The sequence below is a fragment of the Schistocerca nitens genome, chromosome 5 (genome assembly GCF_023898315.1).
Source record: "Schistocerca nitens isolate TAMUIC-IGC-003100 chromosome 5, iqSchNite1.1, whole genome shotgun sequence".
Taxonomy (NCBI): domain Eukaryota; kingdom Metazoa; phylum Arthropoda; class Insecta; order Orthoptera; family Acrididae; genus Schistocerca; species Schistocerca nitens.
The window spans coordinates 31,060,814-31,085,232 of NC_064618.1; the positions used below are offsets into that span (position 1 = coordinate 31,060,814).

At 39.4% G+C, this 24,419-nt stretch overlaps 1 protein-coding gene across 1 annotated transcript in view; it reads left to right on the forward strand.

Moving 5' to 3' along the window:
• Positions 1–7,729: 7,729 nt before the first annotated feature.
• The window catches only part of LOC126259617 (uncharacterized), an 81,108-nt gene continuing 64,418 nt past the window's right edge, over positions 7,730–24,419 (forward strand). Inside the window, exon 1 of the mRNA XM_049956531.1 lies at positions 7,730–7,758. Within this exon, the coding sequence (XP_049812488.1) occupies positions 7,730–7,758 (29 nt within the window). The remainder of the gene's footprint in view (positions 7,759–24,419) is intronic.

The following is a 24,419-nucleotide window of genomic DNA, read 5'->3' on the forward strand; positions in this document are numbered from 1 at the left end:
GCAGTACTATCCTGAAGTAGCGGGATACAGTAATATTCTTTGTTAGAGTATTGGTTCTTGCCAGTCAAAATTACAAAAATTAACTGAAAACAAAAACAATGAAAAATTCCCGGAATTCTAAAAAATTCCCGGGTTTTTCCCGGTTGTCTCCCGGATGAAAAAATTCCCGGATTTTTCCCGGATCTCCCGGTTGTCCCAGGTCGTATACACCCTGTATTACTTACTCTCTGATGACCAGAGTGAGTCCACACAGACAAATATTGATTTGCAGGTAACACAAATAACAAATACTTTATTCCGAGAACACAGAATGGAAGTAATCCAAAAAAGTCTGAAGGACAGACAAATATATAACGTTCCCTGATAGTTTTCACAAGAGAAATGGCAAATCACTAAGTTTAGTTCATTGGTGGGGACTGACAACACTTGGCTGGTTCTGAGTCCAATTAAATGTCTGGTACTGATGACAATTACTTGACACAATCACAAAGTCTAAGTTCAATCAGAGTGGACCCTCCAAGGCGCACTGTGTCTGCTGAAGCCAAGGTTGATGATGAGGATGGCTCTGGGAGCGACTGCTGGCTGCTCGTTGTGGTGCTTTGTGATTCTCTGTGGTTGGTGCTGTAGTGGAAACCAGTGGCTCTTTGACCAGGTGGCCATTTAACCCAGATAACCCTGACGTCCTTCTGGAAGGACAACGTAACTCACTGTTGAAATTATTTATTTTTGCGAATAACGCTTTGCTGCAACGGACTGTGACGCATTGTTATATGAAGCAGGCAGAGTCAGTTGCGCGCTGCTACAGTCAGTTTGACGCTGTCGTTCATAGTGAGTGAGAAACTGTGTCTTGAAAATAGGGCCGATTTTACCATGGGCGAACAGACTGACCTTGTCTTCGATGGGTATGTATATTTTCTTTCATATTGCGTCAATAATACTGGAACTTGTCATATAATATCTTAAAGAATCAACCTATATTATTTATGGGCTCATATTACGATTGAAAGTTTTCGTGAGTTGTAATTCAATAATGTTTTCAACCGTCCTTCCAGAAGGACGTCAGGGTAATATGTTGTCATTTTGCATTCACAGAAAACGTTGTACACTTATTGAACTTTTGGACATGTTCGAAACAAAAGATGAGGAAATACCTAATACTGGTGTGAATGTAACATTACACCCTCCTATAAATACAACTGATGACGTAACAGATGAAAATTAGGGTGCTGAAGAAAATCCAAGTGTAGAAAAATTACCAGCAAGTCAGCTCAATGCTACTGTGCTACATGACCTAAAAGAGAGGGGCGTGGAAGCAACAGGAACAATAAGAGGAAACAGAATTAAGAATTGTACTCTATCATTTGTAGATAAAATGATAAAAGAAAATAGAGGATCATATGAAATTTGTTCTGACTCAGCATCCGGGATTTCCATTGTACGCTGGAATAACAACAATGTTGTTACCGTAGCCACCAACTTTGACAGAGTGCAACCACTACGCTCTGTAGAAAGATTTTCCAGGGAACAAAAGAAAAGGATTAGCGTACTTCAACCTAACTTATTACACTCCTACAATACTCATATGAGCGACATAGATCGAACTGACTAAAATGAATCACTTTATAGATGCTCTATAAGAGGGAAAAAGTGGTATTTCCTGATCATTGCACATTTTATATATATTGCAGAGCAAAATGCCTGGAATCTTTACAAGCACAACGATTAACCCATAGATCATCTGACATTTCGTCATCGAACTGTCACTGCAATTCTTGAAAGTATCAAAAGAGTCACTACCAGCAAAGGATGTCCTAGTAAGAGGGCAAAACTAGATTCTAGATTTGATGGAAGAGAACATCACGTTGTTGAATTACCAACGGACGAGATAACAAAAAAGAAGAAGCAGCTGAAATGTCGAAGTTGCCACAAAAAACTACTACTATGTGCGTAAAATGTGACGAACCACTTCATGTTTGTGGCTTTTTGCCTTATCCAACTATTGCATAAAATATGTGTATAGGTTATTTTCTTTGTTTTTTTGTATTTATTAGCTGTTTTAGCCCATAATTCAAATTTATTTATGTTTATTTGAAAGTATGAAAAACCAAAACAAGTTAATTGTGCAATGTCATATACTTTAAAAACATGTTCCCTTATTGTCCTGACGTCCTTCTGGAAGGACGCCCATTTTTTGAAATACTAAATAAAAATAAATACTCAAAATTGTTTTTACTTTCTTCCTTACAACCTTGTGAATGAACGCAGATAAGATATAAATCAATTTCTGAGAAACAAATAATTCAGGACTATCTGGGTTAAATACCGTTTTGGCAAACTGATACTTGATAAGTGTTCCCGTGGACAAACGATCAGTGGAAGCAGGCTGTAATGCAAATGCTTCACTGCCTATGGTGATGCAAATGTTGTGGGTGGTGAGGCTGGTATCACTTGTTCCCACAGACTCCATCAGAATATAACTCATAAACTGACTGGTGGGTTTGGCTCGTCTGTGTGTTGGAATACGATCCAGCCTGTTTTGTTTTGTGTAGAGCCGGGTGGCAGGGTGGTGGTGGTGGGAGGGGGGGGGGGACACCAACGATACAGCAATCAAGTATGTAGTGTGAATAGACATAGCTGCATGATGTAGCACGCTCAGCACCTTCCATGTACAGTGAGTGGTTGTCTCGGCTCCTTTCATTTACAAACAAAGACCATCTTACACAGCAAATACACACAAATGGTCATTCACAAGGGAGCATCAATGGAAGATATGTGATGCTCTCTGCAATCTACAAAGGCACTGATATTGAACAATAGTTAATACTTTAACAGTAGACTGACGAACCACAAAATGAGTTTACTTCACATTTGTAAACATGTTTGCAGTCTCAGACATACTGAAGTGCTACGTATTGCTCCATTTTATAAAAATTATTATTTATATTAAGAAAATGAAAGTACTATAAACATGTCAAGTAACAGAACAATTCACTCGTAGCTACATTCATGAATTAATGAACCCATAGTGTACTGACGCATCATAACAGAATGAAAGTGCAGAGCATCAAATCATCAATCTGCCAAACATATTATTGTATCATTGATAAAACAGCATAAATGTTCAATGTGAACATCAAATTTTCATTTATTTGGCATTATGTTTGCAACAGAAAAATGGCTCTGTGAATAATACACAGCCAAAAAAAATTTAAACTACAACTGACTTCATGAATACTGATAGAAAATGAGAAATTACTATTCCAGAAAAACTTACAATTGCATGCATTCTGCATCATAAGAGCAGCTATAAACTAACAAAGAAATGAATGACGTATCCTACACATAAAAACATGGAAATGAACTCAGCATATAAACACCCAAGACAACTTCATACAACAATACCACTCACACACAATACATAAAACAGCATAGCATCACAACAATAACAGATGACTATCACTGAAAAACACTTACTTAACCCAGCCCTGATTTATTTGTCATGTAGAAAACACACAGGATTACTATTTCTCTTTCTGCAGACATGTTTCCAGCGTCTCTCACTTAAGGTGCTGTTTATTCTATCCTATTCTCCCATATATTTTCTGGGTGCACTTGCTCATCTTTCCCTACTAATGTCATCTCTGTGAATAACTAAAGCTAGAACATGGCACTGGCATGAAACATAAAAACACAATCATAATAGAAACCAGGTGTGTAATTTTCACATCACAAATACAAACATAAACATAGTACTAGTCAGCAGAACATACTGAAGACCTTTTCAGGATGGCAGGGATGTAGTGACAGCATACACAACATTATACTAGTGGAGCACTATCACATGCTACACATTTAACGGAGAGTTGCCTATATAGCACAGGCTCTAAATTTGTATCACTGCTATAAAATTCAAACATCTTGTCATAAATGACATTTAATATGGTCAGCACGAATTGTATCCTTCTAGGACAGGGTGCATACATGGACAAGTAAAAAAAAACCTGGATTTTTCCCGGATTTCCCGGTTGAAAATGCACTTTCTCCCGGGTGAAAATACACTTTCTCTGTATTAGTTGAAAGTATACTTTTCCTTGGCACTGTAAAACTTATCAATCCTTTGATGGCTTATGGTTTTGTACACCAATGAAGAATTTCCCAGCACTTTAGAAAATGAAACTCATGGGAAAAAAAATACATTTTGGAAAGATCTTTGATGTGCAGCAACATTTACTCTGCATTTTCCTGTTATGAAGATATAAATTCGAATTCCACCAAACACCTCATGTTACTTTCCGAAGCATTGAAATCGAGATTACGACATACTTTTGTAAGCCAAAGCCAGTCACAGCTCATGTCATGTGATCTCGCCAGCTGATGACAGCATAGAGCACCTGATGTAGTCAACCAATAGCAAGATCACTATTAGGTAGCACGAAACACAAATAAGAAAAGTTAATGGTTTAAATCAATATATATATTGTTGCTACAAGAAAAGAAAAGTTTCACATATGTGCCAGTAAAATTTTTAATAATGACATAAATGTCTGATCTTCTGGGCTCGAAATTCTTCTAGATGGTCACCCCCAAAGCGTTGATTTTTAAATGAGAGTCAAATGCTCTGTGATTTAAGAAATTTGTTGTACATTCTTGCACATAGTTCATCTTGCATAAAAGGAAATTTACTTTGAAAGTAATGCTTTTCAAACCATCATTCGCAATATTTTCCCATCACCTATGAAAAATAGGTTTGTTTCAGCAGTTGCCAGAGAGCACCAAATAACAGGTGTCACTGCGCTTGCGCAGGTACGATGACGCAGGAAGCCCATATGTTCGTACGTGTAAACCATTAAATTAAAACGAATCTAATGTAAACAGCTGTCACATCATGCTCATCAGAAGCAGTTTGTTGTTAAGAAGTATTGAATAGTCTTCCTAAAGCCTTTGACACACATTGCTGTTGGCAGACACTTGTATGAACACTGTGTTTTGTTGTTGTATATGGTGCATTTCCTTTGTGACTTAAATTTTATTTTCATTTTTTTCACCTCTCATTCATGTTTTGTTGCTGCAGTATTATTCTGCAGAAGCGGGATACAGTAATATTATTTGTTAAAGGATTGCTTCTTACCATTTAAAATCACAAAAATTTAACTGAACACTAAAACAATGAAAAATTCTCAGAATTCTAAAAAATACCCTGGTTTTCCCCCAGACAAAAAATTCCCGGGTTTTTCCCAGATCTCCTGGCTGTCCCAGGTTGTATACACCCTGTAGAAGTCATATCATCTCTTTGTGTTGAGTACCAGATTGTCTGAAGACAGTGTTGATTTTTTTGTAGCTTTCATTTACCTTTTTGTTTATGTGGCAAAGTGAATTACTGTTATAAGGTAAGTAACAACATAAAGTTTTATGGGTGAATACACATGAAATAATCTTAGTTTTCAGACAGTCATGAATATGTACACATTATGGTTCATTTGTAGGAAAATGGAAAAATAGCAATGTTGCATATCTGATATTGTACCAGTGCCATTTGAGAAACATGGTCATACAATAAGCATTTAGCACATTTACAATAAGTATTTAGCACTACTAATGCAACATAATGTTTAGAAATGATATGGTGAATTTTCTGATGTCTTCCTTCTAAGTTATTAAGTAAAAAATTATTTTGTAATACAGTATGGCAACAGAAAGGTGTTATGGTAACTGGAGCTCAAATAAATTGCATTTGGCTGTAACAATATATCTAAAGAGAGATCATGGATTAAATGAATGTGCACATATGTGTAATGTGCCTCAACCAACAGTTAAGAAGCATGCTGTAAATAAAAACAAAAATGTAAAATGGGATACAAAAATTCTTTGTGGTAAAAGCTGTCATTTTCAAAAAGATGATATTGCTGGTGATGTTTTTGTGATACGAACATATCATAAAAATTGCTGCTTAATAATACATTTATCCATATTGGCAATGGGATACTTATTCACTTTCCTTCTTTTTCTTCTTCTTCTTCTCCTTCTTCCTCTTTGTCTTCTTCAAGGGGTGTACTTGAATCCCACTATGTTTGTCAATGTGTCCCCCCTTCTGTAATCCACACATCACTGGTTTACTCAACTCTAACGTTATACTTAAATGTTCTATCACCTTTTCTGTCAGCACTATCACTCCTTTCTCCTTATCATTATCAATATATTTAATGATGTTAATAGCAAACTGCTGCAGCAACAGTATTCAAAATAATGTGATGAATTATTCAAATAAGGTTGGAACAGTAGAAAAATTTAGTGACTGTGAAGAAATGACAAAGGGAGTCCCACAGAGTTCGATATTGGGTCCATTCCTGTTCAATATATATGTGAATGACCTTTCAACAAGCAGTATTGGTGCTTTTTGGAGACACTACTAGTGGTGTAATAAATCCCCTTTGGAGAAAGCAACCAGATATTGTTAATGATGTTTGTTAAAGAATTATTAGGTGGTTCTCTGAAAATGGGCTCTCTCTCACTTTTGAGAAAATTCAATATATTCAGTTCTGTACAACAAACAGAGTCAGACCAGAAACTGATGTAGCACATGAATAGGACCCAGTAAATAGGGTAGAGCTTCTCAAATAATTAACTTTAGTTACTTTTGCTCTGCATACAACTGCCAGTCTTCGAAATAAATAAATCAACTTTCTGACATATTTTGCATATTTCCACTCAGTAATGTCATACAGTATAATTTCCTGGAGGAATTTACCACTTATAAATTACTGACTGCATGAAAGTGAGCAGTAAGAATAATTATGTGGTGGTCATACAGTTACCCCTTCAAGGGATTATGTATTTTAACTTCACTCTCACACTATATATATTTGCTAATGAAATTTGGCATACATAACCCATCACAGTTTTGGAAGAACAGTGATATGTATAGCTACAACACTAGAGGGGAAAAATGATATTTATAACCCACTATTAAAGAAAAGATTTGATTATTTGCCCTATAACATAAAATGTCTGAAAAAACTAGTTTTTCAGTATATCTGCATGAGTAGGAGTAAAAGAATAATATTAATGCTAATCACGTACACATATGATGTAATCTAGCTCATTCCATATCACTGTAACAAAAGAATTGTGCAACTGATTTTTGGAACATGAAACCAATTAACTAAAGTGCTTGTGAAGGCATGCCTACCTTGAACAGGTACATGACTGTATCTAGTCAAATGCTCAAGTTGGTTTCCATTGCATCTGGTTCTATGGTTCACTTTGTCAAGTAATACACATCTTGTTCATTCTCAATTATTAGTTATTTATGCACTAGCCATAGGAAATAGGACGCCTGTTACTATAACTCATGAAGGACACTACATTTCTACATGAGTTTGGCAGATGTCCGTATACAAACAAGGGCTATTTTATAATCGCACATAGTTTTAACATCAAAGAAGAACACCCTGATGTAGAAACTTTAAATGTGGGCAGCTGAAGAGCCCCTTAAGCACAAATTTATTTACTAACAATGAAGACAGCTAGAAGAAAATGAGTATATCCAACATATAGAAGTATGTTAACATATGTAAGGTAGTGGAACAATACAATGTTAGACTTTAACTGCTGAGGTGCAATCTGTGACACTGCGCATATATTCCATCACGTTATTACAGTACTTTCCCACACTCTGTTTCCCGCCAGCCTTTCAGTAGCTTCTGAGAAGTGCAAGCAGAATCACGTAGTCATGAGTGAACCAGCTGTTCCACTAGATAGGTGAGTTAGAATTAATTAAATTTTGACTGTGGTCTCTTAGATCGCACCTCAGAGTTATCATAATTATTTACAACACAGGGGTTATTTTTTTATTCTGCTTTACAGATTGTACCGATAAACCATGGAAGTAGAGGGAAAGTCTGGTACTAAAAGGTTAAAGGTGGATCAACAACATATAACATCAAAAAAACAGGTACGTGTTACTGATGAAACTTTTGAAGTGGTAGTGCAGAGCTGGTTGGACAAAACAAGACGATTCAGGCTTTAGCACTGTAGAGGAGATATCCGACAATGCTGAAAACAAAGAAACTGATTACAACTGTCATTCAGAAATTGATGTTTCAGAAGTTCCATCATCTGATGAAGAGCCTAGACATGGAACCCATGCAAGGAACCTCAAAAAAATTTTATGGCAAGAACAAGATGTTAACCGATGGCAATTTTCTACAGAATTGTAGATTTGAGTGGGGCAAATGCATATGAGCTGTACAGCACTCAATTTACCAACCCAACAGAAAGAGAAGTATTTCTAAAAATGTTAGCACATGCTTCAATGTTACCTCAGACGCAATGATGCGCTGTAAATAACAAATTGCCATGGGAACTAAGGGCAAAAATCGCCTGAGTTCTTGGACACGATGCACCTGAAGAACAAACAGCAGACCTTGAAGGAGGAGGCAAAACCGCACAAAAACGCTACACCCACTCACCAAAATTGAAGAAAAAAGAGGCTTATACCTGTGACATGTGCAAAAGGCCTATTTGTTTACAATGTGATATGTTTCAATGCAAAAACTGCTGCTGATGTTGTGCTCTTGCAATTTTTTTTATTGTACGATCAAAAATTCTAAATTATGTGTTAAATTACTCACAGTAGCTTATACTTCACTGTTCAAAACAGCGATTTGTAATATGAACAAATGTTATTGTTGATTTTGGTCATACTTTGTCGCTTCTGCTAAGCTTATGTTCGAAATACACTTTATGAAACATGACAAGGAAAGTTTGTAAAAAATATGTTTTAAAAGTTAATATTAATTTTAGTTGTTTTGCATTTGTCTGAAGTAGTTATAAATGTAAAATTAAATAACACATCATACTGATGCATGTACAAAACATACAATACAGCAGCCTCACAGACCGCACCTCAGCATTAGTGCTACAAGATCGGCACGTCATCAGTTAATGGTTAGGCAAGTTCATAATGGACGGTGCAATACAGTAATAACATTTCATAACATAAGAAAAACTTAAAGCAGCAACATCATCACCTGTCTGTCACATGTATCAGTGTATCATAGCATTTAAAAAAATCTGGCTTCTGTAAACACTGTTCTATGTCAAAGAAGTTATAACTTTCATGTATGCTATATTTTAAGAAAAGCTGTATACTAACAACCTTAGGTGGATAATCTATAACAAATACACTCCTGGAAATTGAAATAAGAACACCGTGAATTCATTGTCCCAGGAAGGGGAAACTTTATTGACACATTCCTGGGGTCAGATACATCACATGATCACACTGACAGAACCACAGGCACATAGACACAGGCAACAGAGCATGCACAATGTCGGCACTAGTACAGTGTATATCCACCTTTCGCAGCAATGCAGGCTGCTATTCTCCCATCGAGACGATCGTAGAGATGCTGGATGTAGTCCTGTGGAACGGCTTGCCATGCCATTTCCACCTGGCGCCTCAGTTGGACCAGCGTTCGTGCTGGACGTGCAGACCGCGTGAGACGACGCTTCATCCAGTCCCAAACATGCTCAATGGGGGACAGATCCGGAGATCTTGCTGGCCAGGGTAGTTGACTTACACCTTCTAGAGCACGTTGGGTGGCACGGGATACATGCAGACGTGCATTGTCCTGTTGGAACAGCAAGTTCCCTTGCTGCTCTAGGAATGGTAGAACGATGGGTTTGATGACGGTTTGGATGTACCGTGCACTATTCAGTGTCCCCTCGACGATCACCAGTGGTGTACGGCCAGTGTAGGAGATCGCTCCCCACACCATGATGCCGGGTGTTTGCCCTGTGTGCCTCGGTCGTATGCAGTCCTGATTGTGGCGCTCACCTGCACGGCGCCAAACACGCATACGACCATCATTGGCACCAAGGCAGAAGCGACTCTCATCGCTGAAGATGACACGTCTCCATTCGTCCCTCCATTCACGCCTGTCGCGACACCACTGGAGGCAGGCTGCACGATGTTGGGGCGTGAGCGGAAGACGGCCTAACGGTGTGCGGGACCGTAGCCCAGCTTCATGGAGACGGTTGCGAATGGTCCTCGCCGATACCCCAGGAGCAACAGTGTCCCTAATTTGCTGGGAAGTGGCGGTGCGGTCCCCTACGGCACTGCGTAGGATCCTACGGTCTTGGCGTGCATCCGTGCGTCACTGCGGTCCGGTCCCAGGTCGACGGGCACGTGCACCTTCCGCCGACCACTGGCGACAACATCGATGTACTGTGGAGACCTCACGCCCCACGTGTTGAGCAATTTGGCGGTACGTCCACCCGGCCTCCCGCATGCCCACTATACGCCCTCGCTCAAAGTCCGTCAACTGCACATACGGTTCACGTCCACGCTGTCGCGGCATGCTACCAGTGTTAAAGACTGCGATGGAGCTCCGTATGCCACGGCAAACTGGCTGACACTGACGGCGGTGGTGCACAAATTCTGTGCAGCTAGCGCCATTCGACGGCCAACACCGCGGTTCCTGGTGTGTCCGCTGTGCCGTGCGTGTGATCATTGCTTGTACAGCCCTCTCGCAGTGTCTGGAGCAAGTATGGTGGGTCTGACACACCGGTGTCAATGTGTTCTTTTTTCCATTTCCAGGAGTGTATTTTCAACAAATGTTAAAACTACACAAACAGTGAGTCCTATACTGTTGTGTTCCTGCGAAGCCCAATTTATTAAATCTCTAAGCTAAAGAGAAATCTAATGTATGAACATTCCAAGCAAAACCAGTTAGCAGCATATATTCCAACATCTGAGTCTCAAGTGAACAGCCAAAGAGCAGTTCAAGCATAGACAAGGATTAAGCAATGCTCCAAATACTTGTGCAGTGAGAAGGTAATGGTAGCACTCGCAATAAGCACAGCATATGCTGTGGACCTTTATTTGCATACTACTGCCAGAGGGGTGGCCCAAGAGAAGCAAAAGGAGAGCACTTACGATGGCAGCTAAATTCTCTTACTGGTGACACTCTCCACAGTATGACAGTAGCCGTGACCTCTTCCCTTTCATACTGCTCTCCAATGGAGATACCAAACTTCTCCCCTCTTTAATAGAACTTTAGGGACAGTAACAAGTAGAATGAACAGCTGAGTGGCAATGACAGGGAAGAGCTGCTGAGGTCCCTGCCATAGGCTCTTGCATGCAAGGTACTGCTGAAGGTAGTAATGCTTGCTGGCTGGTTGGCTAGAATCACCTGTCAGGTGAAACTGAGGCTCTGGCACAGATTGAGGTGAAGGAATCAAAACGTGCTGTTGCAGGCAATCATGGTCCCCATGCAAAGTCAAAGGAGATGGCAGTAGTGGGTGGCAGTGCAGGAGGCATAAGTTGCATTGGCATGTGCCATGAGAGGCAGGAAGCTGGCACCGTGTGTAGACTGCCTGTGGTCCCGAAATAGTTCTTGGCAAAGCACTGAGGTTTCCTCTGATAGTCATGACTTCACATGGTTCTGGTGGTGTACCAAGGTTTCGCCTCAGGCTCGATGTGAACATCTGTTGTGCATGGTGAGCAGTGATTATGTCTGTATCCACTTTCATGTACATCCAAGCAAGCCCTCTAGCTCATAAAAATGACTACTTGATGTATGTCACTGGAAGTGGAAGGTGCATCAGATCCAACATGGAGTGATGGCAACATTTATAAAAATTATTGGCAAGGTTACGATGTTGAGAGGTGCAGACCTTTTGGTGATTAATATGCTGCTCAAAGCTCCTTACTCTATTGTGATTTGTAGTGTCTCTTCCAAGTAGTTTTCAGAGAAGACATTCAGTTACGCTTTGCAGTTTCTCTTGTAATGCCTACCTATTACAGAACTATAATTATCCCAATATACTGTTTAACAATAAAAGTTTCCTCTAATGATAACACTACGATATGTGAGGCCCTCATCCAGATTGCTGCTGCCACTCTGCAAGATAGCTGCATTCTGGCCCGAGCAGCCACAGTCAACAGTCACGTGTATGAGGTGTGCTTGCTTGTGGGTATGAAGGGTGTGTGTTTCTCTGTTTCTCTTGTACCGATGAAGCCTGTCTGAGTCATTCTGGCCTAAGCTGCCAGAGTTGACAGTCACATGTGCATGAGCTGTGCTTGCTTTTGTGCATCAGTGTGTGAGTTTCCTTGGTGCTCTTTTATTGATGAAGTTTGTGGCCAAAAAATTAGTGTTAAGTGTCTCTTGATTGTGCCCATCTGCAACTTATAGTATCTTCTTTACAGTAAGTAGCAATCTTTCTACATTGTTGAAAACAAACAGTAAAATATTAGAATCTATAATTCCGTATCAGAACTATCTGGCAAATGCATTTTCTCAAAAATCTGTAACTCAACGTATGTATGTAAATAAATATTTTCTGCACATGTGTGTCAAGAGTGAACACTGAAGCTCTGTTTATTACAATCAAAATAGTGAAAATTGTAGAGCACCAACAAAGCACATTTATTGCTTGAAACAGTTAAAAATGCTGATTGTGGTCAACTAGCATAAACTCTATCTGCCACACATGCAAAGTAGAACAGAAATGTGCCCTGTAGTTCTGTCATTACCCAAAATACATATATTTACTTCTTTATGATGTCTGCACTCTTGCAGTTTATCAAACATGTCAGCACTTGCAGTCCACAGAAAGATACAGTACAGAAATCAAGGACTGAAAATTGAACAGTGCGAGTCCATGGCAGTAGCGGAAAGTATGATGCTACTTGAGACTTATAGAACCATGGAACATCATACAGAATGATGAATCGTGCAACAAACAATGACTGTTGCAGCCTTGAAAAATCATTGTTCAGCATTTCAGGAGGTAACAAAATGGTTATCAATGTGTTTATTTCAGATAGACTGCAGTTTCTGTTTCTCAAACTTTGAAGTAGAAATCTTAAATCCTTAATATACATGTTGAGAGATTTGTTTGAAACAGTATTTTCATATAATGAGATTTTCACTCTGCAGTGGAGTGTGCACTGATATGAAACTTCCTGGCACATTAAAACGGTGTGCCAGACCGAGACTCGAACTCGGGACCTTTGGCTTTCGCGGGCAAGTGCTCTACCAACCGAGCTACCCAAGCACAACTCACGCCCCGTCCTCAAAGCTTTACTTCTGCCATTACCTCATTTCCTACCTTCCAAACTCTACAGAAGCTCTCATGCGAACCTTGCAGAACTAGCACTCCTGAAAGAAAGGATATTGCGGAGACATGGCTTAGACACAGCCTGGGGGATGTTTCCAGAATGAGATTTGCACTCTGCAGCAGAGTGTGCGCTCATATGAAACTTCCTGGCAGATTAAAACTGTGTGCCGGACCGAGTCTCGAACTCGGGACCTTTGCCTTTCACAGGCAAGTGCTTCTGTAGAGTTTGGAAGGTAGGAGATGAGGTACTGGCAGAAGTAAGCTTTGAGGAGGGGGCTTGAGTCGTGCTTGGGTAGCTCAGTTGGTAGAGCACTTGCCCACGAAAGGCAAAGGTTCAGAGTTCGATACTCTGCTCAGCACACAGTTTTAATCTGCCAGGAAGTTTCATGTATTTTCATTTTTAACATGGTAATATCCTCTTCTCTGTAAGCCAAATCCATCATCAATGATTTTAGGTACTTTTGTCTAGATCAGGGTTTCTTGAACTGTGTTCTCTGGAACAATGGTGTTCTGTGGGGACTGAGTAAACGCTGCATGAAAACTTTCAATAACATGACATTTTCTTCTTGTTATGATATTTTGATGGTATTAATTACTTTATTAAATTTTCTTATGATTTCCATGTTATTAGTCATGATTTACAATTGAAGCAATTACTAAATAAAACAAGTTTTTCTAATTTTTTAAAAATTTTAGAGTGTTCAAAATATACAAGGTGTTGCATCAAAGTACCAGGATTCTCAAAGTGGTCTGTCGCAGGAAAAGTTTGAGAACCCCAGATGTACATTCTGTACTTGCTGTAAAATGATTGCTTTGCGCAGCTGGCTGTGTTAATTTGTATCATGAATTTCTTTATGTATCTGCATAACAATGGCACTTTACATCCTTTTGACCTTACTTACTATATTCATAATTTAAAATCTTAGTATTTATAATTTGGATCTCCTCTCCCCCAAACACTTCCATCCATTAGCAAATTAACAATTCCTTGATGCCTTAGACTGTTTTACCAGCCAACCCTTTTTCTTAAATAAGTTGTGCCATACACGTAATTTCTGTCCAGTGCAATCCAGTACCTCTGCATTAGTTATCGTGGTGTCACCGCCAGACACCACACTTGCTAGGTGGTAGCTTAAATCGGCCGCGGTCCATTAGTACATGTCAGACCCGCGTGTCGCCACTGTGTGATCGTAGACCGAGTGCCACCACTCGGCAGGTCTCGAGAGACTGACTAGCACTCGCCCCCAGTTGTACGACGACGTTGCTAGCGACTACTCTGACGAAGCCTTTCTCTCATTTGCTGACAGACAGTTAGAATAGCCTTCAGCTAAGTTAATGGCTACGACCTAGCAAGGCGCCATTTGTACCATTGCATGTACCTCAAGATAGAGTCTCACTTGTATCATCAAGAATGCTGTATACCAAAGGACAATATAAAAGTTAAGTGTTCTAGTAGCTACGTTCTTTTCTTTATAGTATTCAATACGTATCCTGTTCCAGACTTCGCGCCAGTCGGCTTGTGTGTACGCGTGCCTTTAGCTACCCGTCTCTGTGGACTAGCTGCCTTGTCAGTCCACTAAAGTTATTTGACCTACCTAACTAATTTTAAGCACTCTATGTCATACATGGATATGCTGGAAAATCAGGAGAAAGAATCTAAAGAAACCAAAACAGTAAAGGCAGGTTTCCCAAATACAACCAAATATCAAACTTGTACATCAACCGCATGTGTACATCAACCACGTGTACATCAACCACATGAACTGCCTCATTGTTGTGTGATGCAACTAAACAGGGAAATGACAATAAAATGATACAATCATGTGATAGAGGAGAAAATGACTTAAGTGTGTATAACAATAATGTAAGATAACAACAGGAGTTTAGTTGGTTGAATAGAAGACTAGTTAGTACTGAAAAATACTGAAAATGTTTGTGATGGTTCAGATTCATTAATACCATGTAAGAAAATGGCAAATGATGCATCTGTCTCAAACTCTTCTAAAAAGGACATGATATACCACTCTTTCAGAGATGTACATGTTTATGTCAGATAAACCCGGAGATAAGCATTTTCTCAAATTAAGATATGAAATAATTATTTTCTTGGTTGTTCAACTTTAACTATGTTCTGTCAAGAAAATATATGATTACACTTCAATTTCAAGTGATTAAATTTATAAAAGAAACAAGCTCAACCAACAATATTTAAAAAGAGACTCAAGTCAATTCAATTTGTTAAACAACAGTACATATGGCAGACATAATCTCATTTTGGTTAGCAAAATGGTGGCAGAGTTCCTAGTGGGTGTATAAATTGTATATTAACGTCATGTTCTGTTGTACTTAGGTCAATGATTATCCCAAATATTGGGCTATTTACATGCTGCATTTGATTGGTTCAAATTTTCGTCTCTCATAGAGATGTCAGTTTATTATTTAAATTATATTTCAAGACAGGTTGCATATCACTACTGATCCTCTTTGCTTCCAAGTTCCCTAAACAATCTCATGACTTAAAGTTATGGAAACTTCTCATTCCAGGAATTGTTTGAAGATCTGCAAAGTACTCTTCATAATCAGAATGCGTGTGATTTACAGACTCTTCAGAAATAAAAACAAAACTTAACTTTGTTGATGTTACCACTACAGAACTGAAACAAATATGATGCAGACAGTATTTGATTTTCTAGGGGTTTTTGAAAAATGTTATTTTGTCCTGATCATTCAACTGTCCCTCCTATGCCATCACACATCACACTTGTGCACTTGCTGTTGTTGAACTTCCCAAACATCAGCTGTAAAAAGTGAACAATTTTCAGAGGACTGTATACACTCTATACAGAAAAAATGTTACTGTTATATGTAAATTATTGCTACTGTAGTTAGTTGTGTTGTTTTAAAAATTGAATAAAATTGAGCTTTCTTTAAATACTATATGTTGAGCTTGTTTCTTTTATAAGTTTAATCAGTTAAATTCCAAATGCGTCAAAAGTATTTCATTTGGGGACCTTGTAGTTTCAGTGGTTTGTTTTCTGTTCTCAAGAAAAAATTATGGACTTATTTGTTGCAAATACAAAAAATAACATAGCAACAAGAGCCTCAATAATTTTATTTTTCCATGAGATAGCCCATGACTTGCGAATTATTTTGGAAAAATAAATTTTAGGGATTGTCCCTTTTCCTTTCATGTTATATGCAACATAATGGTGAACCAAGGTTTCAGCACATTATAAAATAAAAAATGTAAATAAGTATAACAATAATATGGAAACGATAGGCTGCTACTAACGACACAGAGGAGGTGGTGAGTCCCCAGGCACAAAAAACAGAATACTTGAAATATTTAAGCTCTTCGGCAAAGTGCTTTCTCAAAAGAATTCTCACATGACAATTCTCACACAATGGCTACTGGCTTTTGGTATCAATACTACTGTGTGTGGTGAGGAGTGATCTACCCTTTCCATATTATTATCCCTTTCCATACTTTCCACTTTATAAAAATGTAAGTATACATTTTTTTCTGTCTTGGTGGTTTTATCTAAAGATATGAGACTTTTTTCTACATTAAAAGATATGAGACTTTTTTCTACATTATAGAGGACAGAACCTCGAAATTTCAAATTGTTAATATGATGAAAAAAATTGTTGTTTGTTTTCAGAATGTCAGCAAGTGCTGCTTTGAGCATTCTGAACTCAGTGTTAAGAATAACAAAACTTTTGAACTATGAAGTACCATAAAATTGAAACAGATATAACATTCTAAATTTGGTATGGTCAGTTAACTCCAAAGACAGAACAATACATATGCCAAATTTCATTCAAATCTAAGATGGTAGTTGAGATGGCCTGGATGATATGAATTGGAATGACACATATTGGTCTCCACTGCTTGAGAATTTTCAGTTGTTCATAAGAAGAAGCTGATAAATAGGACAGGAAAGGAAATGAAAGGAAATTTTGTTAAGCCACATTAATGCTAGTAATGCTTTTGATGCCAGTTTCAGATGTGATGTAATGTGTACCTGTTAACTGATTGCTACGTGAACTGGTTGAAGTGGCTTAGAAGATGAACAAGGAATGTCTCAGTATGTTATTAAGTGTGTCCAAATGAAGAGTTTGACAGCTGTACAGACCAAAGTGAATTGGAATAAATTTCTATGAATCCCGCACTGTCATTTATTACTATTTATTTCTGTATTTATGGGTTTAATTATGATCACAGAAACTGAAGACAACTCCAGCCGGGTATTTACAGTAGTCACACAGGAAACTACAGGAAAAGTTCCTTATTGCACAACGGGAGATCACAGTTGAAATAAAGGTGAATCATTACAAAACATTATTTCTGATCAGTAGTACACTCTGATTAAAATGGCTATGTGATTAACAGACTGCAGTGGCATGAGACAGTATTGCCAGCACACAGCCATCAATCACAAAGTAATTTTAAATGGAGTACATTGGCAGCAAAGAGTATTTCTATGCAAAATCTGCCAATGGCTAGGAACAGTGCTAATGATTTTATGCACAAATTTGAGACCACCAATGGGACTTGTATCCACTGTTACACTCCTGAGACCAAACAACATTAGGAACAAGGATAAAGGCATCTATAGTTCTTCAAAGATGGCAAAGATTATTCTTTTTTGGTGGAAACCCCAGGTCTCTGAGATTCCCAAGTGCTGCCCTGAAAGATTTCTCAGGCAAAGACAGAAACATAACTGGATCTCACTGTATATATCATTATCAGATCATCTGCAAGAACAATGTTCACTCATCACAATAAAGCTACAGCAAAAAATTCAGCAGTTACAATGATAAAAATCTATCAGTTGCAATTGAAAATTATTCAGTTTATTCTTTACATGGCAGCAAGTGGTATGTGAGTAGCATGAAAGATGTAGTTTTGTCAAGGGTGACAGAGACATAAATAAAAAGAAAGTGATTTTATTTTTATTTTTTTTTATTTATTCATTATCATCCCAATGATCACATTTGTGATATAGGATTTGTCAGGGTACATTTTAACAACTATATAATATCTTTACAAAATTTGTATCTGTGCTGAATTCATATTAATCTATCTTATGTTTAATACAATATAAAACTAATAAGTGTTTTTATAACATAATTTATTATGCACTGATGTAATTTCATTTGTCACATTAACTTAAACATATATTTTATACAGTTGCGCAGAGATATTCGCTTATGCTGTAATAGCATTTGTCAAGCATGTGGTTCTTTAGAACAGTTTTAAATTTATCCTCATTTTCCAGCTCTTTGATATGTTTTGGTAGTGCATTAAAAAGTTTGATGCTTTGATTACATACATGTTTCTGGCTTCGGGTCCTTGTTACAGCTTGTATGTGGAGATCTTTACATTGCCGTGTATCGTAATTATGGAAGTCTGTATTGGTTTTCATTTTGTCCTGATTTCTTTTGATCACCAACAGACATTTCAGAATGTATAATGATGGGATTGTTAAAATTTTCAATGCTTTAAAAAGGGGCCTACAATGTGTTTGAGGTGGGCTGTGGGTCATTATCCGAATAGCACGTTTTTGTAATTTGAAAATCTCATTTAGACGACAATTTGTTTTTCCCCAGAATACTATCCCATAGGATGCAATGGACTGAAAATAGCCAAAATATACTAATCTGGTACAGTCATTACTACAAACTCTTGAAATTATTCTAAGCACAAAACATGCTGAATTTATGATATCTGAGATTATTGCAGCTTAGAGGTATAGCAGGACATAGCAGGACTCTCCAGGAAGGATGGAGTTTCACTGTATGCCAATCCCATAACAACAGTGTTATGTGGCCCAAGGAAAAAAAAATTTCAAGGAAAGAGTGATATTTCGGGGGCAAATATGGAATAACAAGGAGAGGCAGAGACTGATGCAAGTTACAAGAGAGAGTGGGGCAGACAAGTTACAAGAGAGACAGAGAAAGATGCAAGTTATAAGAATGACAGAGCCTAAACTTGATTTAGTGGGATGAAATCTTCAAACAAGGAATTGATTGCCTCTATACTGAAGCACTTTTACAGAAGCTGATAAACCATACAGTTCGGTTACTTTGCTGCTGCAGGGGTAACTTTACTGCAACTTTAAAAAAAGTATCAATCCTAGCTAGCACCTATTCTAATAAACATTTCAGAACATTTTTCACTCTGTCCAGCAATTGACAGCTTCTATTAGCTCATATGTTTGAGTTATTCTGGATATTTTGATAATATACACTGTCGTTTGTGAAAAATGCAATACTGAGAAGGAATTAATCTAATAGCGCCACACTTGGTGGAAGTGGTGACGGGTGTGCAAGCAATACATGATACGTTTTGCATTGAGACGGGGTATACGAAGGCCGAGCAGAGACCTCTTGCGTCGGTCCAAGAGAGTTGCTGTTGCACCCAGTGTAGTCGATGCAGAGTTGTCACACAAGGTCTAAACAATACAGTGAGTGCCAGTATGCCTCGTCGACGTCAAAGGGAGCAGTATCGCCATGTGAGCGAGTTTGAATGGGGCAGAATGATCGGTCTCCGGGAAACAGAGTTGCGTGCATGGAAGCAGTGGATAGAGGAAGGTCGTACGCAGCAACGAGCGGGAACTGGACCACGGAACATGACCACAGCACGGGATGACCGTCATCTTGTCCACATGGCCATTACGGACCGTACAGCATCAGCCACAGTGTTGGCTCATTGCTGGGGCACTGAACAGGTGTGAACTTGTCTGCATCGACGATTTGTCGTCGTCTGCTGCAGGTTGAACTGGTTGCACGCATGACATTATGTCGGCTTCCATTGTCCAGAAACCACAAGCTCCTCTGACTGCAATGGACATGTGAACACCGTCACTGGGGTGCTGAGTGGAAACATGTAAGCTTTACGAGTGAGTCCCACTTCAACGTGTCCTGCAGTGATGGCCGCATATGTGTCTGGCGGTACCGTGGCAAGTGCAACCTGGAGGGCTTCATTGGGGAACGGTATAGCAGGCATACACCAGATGTGATGGTTTGTGGCATCACTGGTTACAACAACCGATCTCGCCTCATATGTATTGTGGGAACTTTGAACAGCAACCAGTACCTAACATAAGTTGAGGAGCCTGAGGTACTCCCCCCGCTTCAGGCATCCCCACAGGTCACATTTCAACATGACAATGCCCAGCATATTGTGAGGAATGTACAGGCTTTCTTCAAAGAGCGACTGGTACCACTGCTTCCCCAGTCTGCACGTTCACCAGGCATGTCGCGCATCGAACATGTCTTGGATATGATTGATCGGCACCTGGTGCATCATGGTCCTCCAGTAACTGGTGTCAGAGATTTGTGGGCTCGGATACAAACTGCATGGAGGGAAATCCCTCAGGAACATATTCAGAACCTTATCAATTTAATGCCACAATGTATAGCAGCTCTAGTTGCAGTGCATGGTGGCCACATGACATACTGAATAGTAGGGCTCAAAGAACATGTTCATATTTGAAAACGTAATCATTTGTTGCTTGTCATGTACCTAACCTGTGGTATTAAATTAATTGAATTCATGCATTTCCTTCTTGGTGTTGCAATTTCCACAAACAGTAGTGTATATTTTCTGCTAACCATATCTGTACTACTGTATTTCTGAGATGATTTTGCCAAAAAAAGTGGTATTCTGCTACCAGAAAACTTCTTAAACAAAATGCAAATGACATTCATTTATGTGTGGAAATTAGTTATTGTCTAAATTATACCTAAAAAGCTGTAATCAACATAATGTATGATCAACAGGAACCATGAAGGTAATTTTCTGGAAAAAGTAGAGCAACTATGCAAAAAATTTAAAAAAATTAATAAATAAATTAAAAAAAATGGTAAAGTAGCTGCACATTTTCAGTGTATTGTTTTAGACCTGATGAATCCTATTACTTGAAAACAAGTATTGCTAGGAGATGAATGTTGTTACTGTATGGTGAAAGTGTAAACGGAATCTAGAAAATCACCAATATGCAGATTACAGCACTAAAAATCTGAAAGAATGCTTGGAATCCACAAGAATTGGAACCCTTTTTTTAAATGGCACAAAATGCTTCTAAACCAGTGCCAGGTACTAGCAAAAAACCAAAGAAATGAAAAATAATATTATGAAAAGGATAGTTGCTACTCACCATATAGCGGAGATGCTGAGTTGCATGTAGGCACAACAAAAAGACTGTCTCAGAATAAGCTTTCCACCAACACACACACACACACACACACACACACACACACACACACACACAAATGCAACTCACACTCACATGATCACCGTATCTGGCAGTTGAAGCCAGACTAGGAGCAGTAGCACATGATGGGAGAAGCAACAAGGTGAGGGTAAGGAGGAGACTGGGATGGGGAGAGGGAGGGATATCAGGGTAGGGGGTGGGGAACTGTAAAGTGCTGGTAGTGGGAGTGTACAGTGATGAGGTGAAGAAATGGTAGGTGCAATAGGGAGGTTAGATGGAGGTGGGGGAGGGAGGGGGTAGCGGAAAAGTAGAGGAGTAAAACGACCAAATGCATTGGTGGAACAAAGGGCTGTTTAGTTCTGGAAAGTGAACAGGGAAGGGGTTAGTTGAGTAAGGACAATAAATAACAAAGTTTGAGGTCAGGAGGGTTTTGGGAACATAGGATATATATATCCCAGGGAGAGTTCCTACCTGTTCAGTTCAGAGAAGCTGGAGTTGGTGGGAAGGGTCAGAGGCACAGGATGTGAAGCAGTTATTGAAATGAAGAGCATCATGTAGGTCGCATGCTCAGCAACTGCGTGGTCCAGTTGTTTCTTGGTCACAGTTTGTCAGTTGCCATTCATGTGGACAGACAGCTTGTTGGTTGTCGTGCCCACATTGAATGCAGCACAATGATTCCAGCTTAGCTTGTAGATCACATGACTGGTATCACAGGCAGCGCTGCCTTTGATGGGATAAGTGCCGTTTGTGGCCAGACTGGAGTACATGGTGGTGGGAGGTTCTATGCGACATCTAGGTCTATTGCAGGGATATGGGCCTCTCGTCATTGTGCCCTGAAATGGGAAATATCCTACCCATTATGCCCCCCCCCCCCCCCCCCACTGCAGTACCCTGCCACCCAGCAAACCTACACAATATCTTTGTCCATCCCTACACAACCTCTGTTACCAACCCCATGCCTCACGGCTCATATCCCTGTCATAGACCTAGATGCAAGACCTGTCCCATACAGCCTCCCACTTCCACCTACTCCAGTCAGGTCACAAACATCACCTATTCCATCAAAGGCAGGGCTACCTGTAAAACCAGTCCTGTTATCTACAAGCTAAGCTGAAACCACTGCGCTGCATTCTATGTGGGCATGACAACCAATAAGCTTTCTTGTCCACATGAATGGCCACCGACAAACTGTGGCCAAGAAACAACTGGACCACCATGTTGCTGAGCATGCTGCCCAACACAATGTTCTTCACTTCGATGACTGCTTCACAGCCTGTGTCATCTGGATACTTCACACCAACACCAGCTTTTCTGAAATGCGCAGGTAGGAACTGTCCTTGTAATATATCCTACGTTCCCATAACCCTCCTGAACTCAACTCCGTTAGTCATTGTCCTTACCCATCTAGCCCTTTCCCTGTTCCCACTCCAGCACCACACAGCCCTGTATTCCACCAATGCACTTAGTGTTTTTACTTCTCTCCCTTTTTGCTACCCCCCACCCCCACCCTCCATCTAACCTCTCAACTGCATCTACCCTCTCACCACTTCGTCCCTGCAAAATCCCCTAGCAGCACTTTACTGTTCCACACCCCCTACTCTGCTGTCCCCTCCCTCCCCACCCCAACCTCCTCATTACCCCCACCCAGTTGTCTCTCCCATCATGCGCTGCTGCTTGTAGTCTGACTTTAACTGACAGAGACTGTGGTCATGTGTGCGCGTGCGTGTCTATCTAGTTCTGACAAAAGCCTTGTTGGCTGAAAGTTTATTTTGTGACAGTCTTTCTGTTGTGCCTATCTGCAACTCAGTAGCTCCACTATATGGTGGTAGCAACTATCCTGTTCACCTATTGTTACATTCCATCCTGGTTTTTCATCTGTAATAAATGAAAAATTTGGACAATCTGCAAGCATTTTTTGTGGTTATACTGTACTAAAATATACATTAATTTCCCTTGTGTTATTGAAAGTTTTAAAGAAGATAGTGCAAGTGTAAATACCGTGATGCTATCACATGATAACTGGAAAAGGCCTCCAATTAAACTGCTCTTTTTAACAAATGGGAGGAGGCAGCTGAACTTACAAATTCTTCTAAATGTTTCAGCAAAAGAGGCATTTTCTCAGTGTCAGAATTGGTTGATGGTGATAAATTGATGCAAAACATTTTCCTGGTCTATTCACTACCAGTTTTACATACCAGAATATCCAATTAAACACTGGTCTTTTCTTTAATAACGAAACAACGCTAAACTATGTTCATGTTTCATCCTAAATTTAAAGAAAATATTTAAATTTTATTATTTTTCGCCCTTTAATATCAAAAAGTACATAAAAGTTGGTTTATTGGTGGTCCTATAAGGTGACACAACATATATGAGATGAAAACATTGTCCTAAGCTATTATCCTGTCTTAAAATAATGTTTATATTAAGTTGACCTTCTCCAGGGTCTACTTTTCTCCAATTTACAGTACATTATAAAATTAAAACAAATCTTAGAAGCTTTTTATGTTACTAGATGGTTTTTATATTGTTTTAGAGTAGACTAACTTCATTCCCAAAAGTCATTTTATGGAACAATTGTGCATTACATGAATTTTTTTGAAAACCTGTCCAAAAGTGAAGCAAAGTAACTCCACTTTTTGTGATACCAGTGATCTACTTCCATGGTGGACTGAAAAAGTTAAATTAAGAGGGGGAGTTGGAAAATAAGTTTCTCCTGTCGGCAGAGTTGTGTGATACGGGCGAAAGACAACACGGCAGGTGAGCCCGCATGTGCAAGACACCAATACACCATTGGGTAGAGGTCGACCGGGATCGAGCAGATTGCGCTGTCGCAGTGCCTGCACAAAGCGGAGGCCAGCCACTCAGTCTTTTCCCGGAACTCTGGAGAGAAGGTGTGTTTTGGAGTCATGGTCAATGGTGGAAGTGAGAGCTGTTATCCCGCTGTGAATGGGCAAGTGGAGTGTCACACACAGAAATCATGACCGCCTTGTTGAGATGCATGGGTCAGGTGTGATGTCGAGGCAAATGGTGCGGAGATGGTGCCAGCAGTTCAGTGATGGATGTCAGCAA